This window comes from Hibiscus syriacus, unplaced genomic scaffold (genome assembly GCF_006381635.1).
Source record: "Hibiscus syriacus cultivar Baekdansim isolate YM2019G1 unplaced genomic scaffold, ASM638163v2 tig00110503_pilon, whole genome shotgun sequence".
NCBI lineage: Eukaryota > Viridiplantae > Streptophyta > Magnoliopsida > Malvales > Malvaceae > Hibiscus > Hibiscus syriacus.
Genome location: NW_024062764.1, coordinates 415,671 through 423,562, shown reverse-complemented (window position 1 = coordinate 423,562; position 7,892 = coordinate 415,671). Strand labels below are relative to the sequence as shown.

Genomic DNA, 7,892 nt, shown 5'->3' with positions numbered 1-7,892 from the left:
ATGCTTTGCATCCGCCGCTGACTATTAGAACATAACTATATATAAGGATGAACATAAGATTTGAACCCAACAAGTTCCGACCTGAAATAACCTTATTGGGTCAAATTTTTTAAAACTTAAGTTCAAGTTGGGTCGAGTCAAATAGATTTTCTGGAGTATAAATTTTGGTTGGGTTGGGTTGGGTTTGAGTTTAGGTGAAAATTTCTGACGCGGTTCAATCCAACAAATAATGTAATTATACTTTATATATTTAATAATAACTACAATAATATATATATATATATATATATATATATATTATTTTCAATTATATCTCTATTATATTTAATAAAATTAAGATATATATATATATATATATATATGTATCGGGTCAGGTGAAATCACTTTAAATGAGTCAAATCGAATTTCGAATACAGAGTGTATTTTTGTTGGACCCGATTGGGTTTGTCGAAAACCAAACTTAACTTATGCATATCTGTGTGTGTATATATAGTCGGGTAAAATCACTTTAAACTCAAGTCAAATTGAATTTTAGATTAAAAGAAAGTGTATTTTTATTGGATTTGATTGGGTTGTCGAAAAAGCCCAACTATGCTTATCCGTGTGTGTGTGTGTATATATATATATATATATAATTTGCATGTGTGGTCGACTAACCTTATACCAGTTTTCTAAACACTAACCCTTTACGAAAATACAGACCTATAATTATAAACACAAAGATATAAATGTTTAATTTAGAGTTAAGCATTTGTCGTATCCATATGAAAGAGTTGAGAGTGATAGAGCAGCTCAAGTGTTGTATGTAGGTAAGATTCGTGGTATAGACCTTAACCACGACAACCGCATCCACATCTGTATGTATAACTAGACCCTTTACTTGTTTAATGTAATGTTGGGCTGTCCTTCAAAGTACCTTGTAGAGGAGTACCAAAACTGCACACTCCCAGTTGAATGCCTAGGTCTAGGGATTGGCATGATATCCGAATTCGAAGGGTTCCGACTTATTCTGACTTTATAGGATTGAATTTTTTTTAAAAGAAATTTAGGTTTGGATTTGGTCGAATTTTTTATAAAAAAAACATGTTCAGATTATGATGAAAAATATCCAACCCAAAAAATAATGTAAATTTACTTTATATAGTTAAGAATAATTATTATAATAATCCTCTATATATTATTTTTTTCAACTATCCCTATTTTTATTGAATAAAAATAGTATTTTTTATAAATATATTTATTTCGGGTTGGATTAGGGTTTTATCTTAAAAAATCAAGGGTTGAGATTGAGTCGGATGAAGTCATCCGTAAACTCAGATCAGATCGAGTTTCAGGTGGAAAGTATATATTTTTTAATAAAATCGGGTTGACCAAAAATATAACTCGGCCCGAACTATGTCCATTCCTACCTAGGTCAAATTGATGTACCCCTAATGTACCTTATAGAGTTTGGATACAACATTCCTCCAAATTTTAATTAATTCCCCTCTCAAAATTGCTTTGAGGTTAGAAACAATATTAATCATTCAACTTTTTAGGCCTACTTTTCAACTTAGTTTGAAAAGTGGTTTTGAAAAATTAAAAATTTCACTTAAGAACTTGATTAAAATTATTCATTTGTCCTCATTTATTCCATCATTATTTATATTTAAAAAGGTAATATCTAAAATAAATATTTTATTTAATTAGAAGATTTTTTTAACAACATTAAATACTCAATTTTTATATAAAACAATCTAAAAACACATTTCATAATCACTTAAAAATCATTTTTCCACCATACTTTCTAAAAGCATTACCATTTTTAAAACTTTTGAAAATTTTAATTAGACCTTAATTAAAAAAAAATTAAACCCTTTCATTTTTTTAGAAAATTAATTTAGACGTCCAAATTTTTAAAATATTTATGAGTTTTGAGATATTTATATATATCTCTCATACATCAACGGAAAAATATTCATTAGGGTTAAGGTTTTGCTTGATATGAAAGATAAAGAAAATTGTTAGTCAAATAACTAGGACTCGAATTTAAGTTAATTTGGGTCGCTTAGGGTAGAGCTAAATTTGGATACTAAGTTTATTAACAGACTTAGGCTAGATTTGACGCAGGCCCAAATTTAAAAATGGGTCCTGTTGCAATCATGCGTAAGTTTGGGACAGATGGAAAAGCATAGAATATGTCCCACTACTTGAATATGATCCTACTTCCTTGTGATTACCAAATTCATTAAAACAAGGGGAATATTCTACAAGTCATTAAAATCAAAATTTTTCAACCCAATGAGGCAATAAAAGATTTATTTCAAAGTTACCAATTAAAGCAAAAAACCATAGGCTATAAGCCCCTGGTTTTGTGTCTGAAATTTTGAAGGTTTAAGTCAAATGGTAGCCCACTGAAATACAGGCCTAGCTGGTCAGCCAGGTCAAGGGATGCCTTTTCCTCATCATATCTTGTAGCACTATAAATGCCCCAATTGAACCTGCAAATTTCAGCCAGTTTTGGAACTTCATTTTCTGCAAGTAAAAAAGAACAGTTTTTTTACAATGGGACGTTGGATGAAGCCTGAGGTAATGATTTCACCTTTGTTTTTGGTTTCATGATTTTATTTTGTTTGGTTGATGGGATACTTTTTTTTCTCAGGTGTACCCTCTGGTAGGTGCAATGGCCTTTGTGACAAGCATGTGTGTATTTCAGCTTACGAGGAATGTTTTCTTAAATCCTGCTGTCAGGTAACTCACTTTCCATACATGATTATCGTTATATATAGGTTTGAGAAACCATCAAATACTGATAAAAGAGAATGTTTTTTTTAAGATTTTAGTTTCGAACAATCGTATCTATAAGATGTGGGTATATTATCAATATATTAAGAAAATTTTGAATAGATAATATCATCTTATTATAAACTCAAAACTGTTTAAGAAAATTACTCGAGTTTAATATGTTGGATATATGAACTGCAAAACTACACCGTTAGTACTGACTGGAAATATAAACAGTAATAAAAAGGAATAAATTCGTAAACCGTGTCGTGATAAAAACCACTGCCTTAGAAACGAATTCGTTCCAATGTGTGTAATCGTTGTAGTAGGCAGATCGTCCCCCGAGGTTAACACGGTCGCTCCGAATTCCGTACACCCGAAACCGGAGTGGACTGCTGGTGGTATTGCTCTTCTGATTGGAAAGCACTCAGGGAGAACTCACAGAGAGAACTATAGAAAACACTTTTGTAAGTGAATTGTGAATGTTTGAGCGTGAGTTGAGAAGCTGACTATAGCCCTCTATTTATAGACTAGAAATAAGGTTAAAATTGTCCATAAAATTTCAGGATTAAATCTCTTTCCATTTGTTTCTTTATCTAAATTTCTCAAGAATTTTCTCTAAAAATGTAGTATCCGCGCGTACGTGTCGAAGACACGTATTATCACGATCACGACTACGACGGACGGACGGCGACGGTGTGCGAGAGTCTCTTGTTCTCTATCACTGAACAAGGAAGTGGGAAAGCCAAGTCTTAAATAGCATTCCCAATAGTAATTCCAATATTATGTGGGATTGAGCATTACCAACATAATATATATATATATATATATATATATATATATATATATATATATATATTATATATATTATATATATATATATATATATATATATATATATATTTTAGTTTTGAAGGATCAACAAATCGGATCGTAGCAAGGCAGTGCTAGAGAACTATGAGGAAGGAGAAAAATACGCAGAACATGGACTTCGAAAATTCCTTCGAACTCGTCCCCCAGAAATAATGCCGGCCATTAAAATCAATTATATCTTCTCCGCCTGCCTTACATGAATTTGTTTATTTATAATTAACAAAAATATCTATATATACACACACATATATATATATATTTCGTTTTGGTTTAGAATTTGGTATTGGATTCACAGAACGAAGGCCTTTTTCTTGTTATATAAAGTGCATGCCTCTTGTTTAAATTAAAATGAATGAAGCACGGTTTGCTTTTTGTTCCTTATACTCTCCCAAAAAGGTTTCAGTTTTATAATAGTTTAAAGAACTATTAATTTTATCAGATTAACTAAATTTATATATATATGCGGATAGAGTAATTAATTTTATTAAAATGAGAAATATTCAAAACAATAATAAAGTTTGGAAATTAAATTCATAAGTATAATATTTTTATAAGGTAGAATGATTCTCTAACTATAGGGCGTTGTTTTGTTGAGTACCTCGACTATTAAAGGTTATAAAATGGTCACTCAATTATTCATTTGTTCCAAACTCCTCCTTTTAATTGACGACAAGTTGAGCTCATTAACCTGTCAAAATCTCAAAATAATATCATATTTCAGTCAGCATGTTAACGTCCAGCTCGTAATACTATCAATTTTTAACAAAAAAAATGACGAGTTTAAGACATTTGAATAGTTTGGGTGACCGTTTTGTAACTTTTAATGGTCAATGGACTTAACAAAGAATTACCCTATAGTTGGAGGATCATTTTGTAACTTTTAATAATAGAGAGACTCAACAAAGCAATGCACTATATTCAAGGGACCATTTGTGTACTTTACCCTTTCTTATAATCATCGGTACAATAAACTAGTTACCCAAGATCATACAATGACCGTATAAGGAAAAGATTAGAACTCATCCAAGAAAAGTTAAATAAAAGATAAATACGAATAAATTTAACTGCATCGGCAAACGAACCACAGCAGGGGATTAAACAACTTAAAGACCACAGACAATCGCAAATAATAATCGAGCGCCGTGAGAAAATTATTTGCGAACATAAATTGCATTTCTAAGACCAATTTGATGGTCTAAAGTTCAAACTTGAAAAGCTAAAAGAAAAAATCAGTCAAACGACAAAACGTATCATAAAAGGTAGAAAAACGTGTCATAAAAATAAAATTAATAGAAACTAAAAAGAAAGAAAAGAAAAATAAATATGTAATATAATAAAGTAAATGAGAAACAAGGAATATATACTGTGGACGATTAATACTAAAACTAATGATGCGGCCTGTCAAAAGAAACGAAAAAGAAAGAATAGACGACCTCTAGGTTTAGAGAGAAAAAGAAGAAGCGGCTTAATAGGTTTTATTGTATTGATAAAAATTAAATTAGATGATGTAATATTTTTTTAGTATTGTAGGATAAATTATGAAGTAACATGTACATTTCATTCATTGTACCTCGAAAAAATTGAACGACTACATATAACACGACGCCACTTAAATGCAGCAAATGCATTGGATGAGTATTCCTCATCGTTTAACTTTATAATACTAACGGTTTTCTTCCCAGTTGTTAAAGAAAAACGATAATTATGCTTTTACCGGTATTTGTTACTATGAAATTTGCTAATATGATTCACGAGGTGATTAGATTTACTTGCCTTGATCTAACATAGTACAAGTATATGACACTGCATGTTTATGTTCCTTTTCTGATATTCAGCTTGTGAGTTTGAATCCAAATGGAAAATGATGTCGAGGAAACTGCCTCGCAAAAAAAAATAATAATAAAGAGGCTTGTTTACGATGATAAATAGGCTACGATGGTTATAAACAGTTGATTCATTCATTTCGATGAAAAATTAACCGTTGATCGATGTCAAAGTTTTATATTTTTATAAGGGGTAAATTAATAATCATGGAAGAAAGAGATCTTACCTCTTCTTTTGGTTTTTATCAAGAATTTTTTAACGACATTTAGTATTAGTGTCGGACATAGAACCATAATAGTTATTCATACATTGAAATTTGATTAATATGTTCAATTATCAATCGATTTTCTTTGACATATCGATATATTTAATATTAATATATTATTATTTTAATGAAAATATTAATTATTAAATTATATTTATTGATAATTTTAATAATATAATATTATATTTTTATTGTTATAATTCTATTATTATAGTATATATAATAGTATACCTTTATTTTAATAATATATAATAAATTATTAATAAAATTAATATTATTTATTGATTTCATAAAAATAATATTATTAAATTGTTTAATATTTAAAATATACTCCTTAAAATATAATATAATATTTTTATTTTTAATAATATTTTTATTTTAGCAATTAATTAATATAATTAATAATATATTATTCTTATTTTAATAAATAATTAATATAATTTATAATAATTTATTTTAATAAAATATTTAAAATTTTTATTTAAAATTTTATATATAATATTTTAATTTTAATATTGATATAAATAATATTAAATAAATTATTTTAATATTTGAAAAATAATATTATTTTTTATTAATAATAATATTATTTATTGTATTTTATGTTATAATAAAAAATTTAAAGGAAACTGATTTTTAAAAATGGTTTTAAAAAATATATTTTATTTAAGAATTTATTTTCCGAAATATATTTTCCGTAAAACAAGAGATTACTCTAAACTTTAAAGACTTGAATGTCTAAACATATTCTTCCAAACTCCGAAGTCCTAACTTCGAAGATATTCTCTAAGATGTTGATTTGCGAGTCACTTGGAAATTGAGGGGCAAATGAATACTTCCTAATCTAATACCAGCCGTTCTCCATAACTTGCATTATATAAATCATGCATTCTTCAATGTTGTATGATTTTATATGTAATCATTCTCCAAATTAAGGGCAACCCTACAGTTATTATTCTATGATCTGTACTATAGGACAAAAATAATATAGTCGGTCAACGATGTAATAATAATATTAATTCACCCTAAAAAAATTATTAAGATATTCATAAATAGATAAGGATAAATATTCGATAGAGTCGGATAAAAAAAATAATTTATTCAAGTTGTTGAGTTATATTTTATAATTTAAATTTTATCTTTAAATTTTCCGGTTTCGAGTCGAGGCTATTAGTTAATGCTAAAAAATGTAACCATTTCATAATGGTATTTTATTCTATTTAAAATAGAATTAAATTGTGTGTCTGAAATGACATTTTTATCCTCACTATTTAGCCTTGAAACACTCTCTTTTGATTGTTGTTTGAGTTCAGAGAAGAGCAATATCACCAAGTCCTCTTCATTTTTTGGGTGTATGAAATTTGGATAGTCGTGCTAACATCGTGGGCCATTCATCTATTGTAGCGATTATACACATCGGGACTAATTCGCTCTGGGGCACTGGATTACCACGGCACGATTATCGTTCTATTTAAATATTTTACTTAATATTTTCAATAAATGCTAACATCTCGTTTTACATCAGTCTATTTTTCATCAATTTAGAATCGAATTCAATTGCTGCTGTTGAAAGAATCCATACTTGTCAAAACTGAGGTATTGCTATTGCTATTGCTGTTGAAAAGTTCTATTTAAAGAATCCATGCTATTGAAAGAATTTTGTTTATGAATAAACATTGCTGCTGCTTTGATGATGATAGATATCGGTTGATTTAGTAAAACAAATCATTGAAACAAATACGATGCGAACGTTGAAATGCTTTAAACGCTCAACTGGATCTTAGTGGTTTCAATATTCTTTTAGGTGACAACATTGAAACTATGGGTATTTGTTTAATACATATATGAAAATATATATTCAAACGTTTAGAAAATGTTTAAGATTACCGGACGCTTCAAACATCTAAAAGAACGCTTTATTTAAAGAGTGGTAAACAGGTAATGATACATAGAAAGCGTTTGTGGAATTGTTTTGATACGTTTGTTGTTATTAATGTAATTAACCATTCATGGTTTGGGCTGAAACAATTCAATGCATTTATTATAGCTTTAAATAATGGACTTATATTACTTTGTAAATAGGTTTGAATTGAAGCGTTGAATAATTTTAAGTGGGTATTAATTGTTCAAATTAATGCTAGCATTAATGGTGTTTATTTACAAAGTA

The 7,892-nt window shown here is 28.4% G+C and overlaps 1 protein-coding gene across 1 annotated transcript; it reads left to right on the top strand.

Moving 5' to 3' along the window:
* Positions 1-2,511: 2,511 nt before the first annotated feature.
* On the top strand, positions 2,512-3,836 carry LOC120129670. Its single transcript, XM_039147123.1, has 3 exons — positions 2,512-2,568; positions 2,642-2,730; positions 3,680-3,836. The coding sequence occupies exons 1-3, from the start codon at positions 2,545-2,547 to the stop codon at positions 3,834-3,836; spliced, it is 270 nt and encodes an 89-aa protein (XP_039003054.1). The 5' UTR covers positions 2,512-2,544.
* The last annotated feature ends 4,056 nt before the right edge of the window (positions 3,837-7,892 follow it).

What these genes read in the sequence shown, in the direction of transcription:
- LOC120129670 (XM_039147123.1), top strand. Translation starts at nt 2,545, where the DNA reads ATGGGACGTTGGATGAAGCCTGAG. An exon ending in GACGTTGGATGAAGCCTGAG is followed by an intron (nt 2,569 to 2,641) that starts GTAATGATTTCA and finishes TTTTTTTCTCAG; the next exon opens with GTGTACCCTCTGGTAGGTGC. An exon ending in TTCTTAAATCCTGCTGTCAG is followed by an intron (nt 2,731 to 3,679) that starts GTAACTCACTTT and finishes TTAGTTTTGAAG; the next exon opens with GATCAACAAATCGGATCGTA.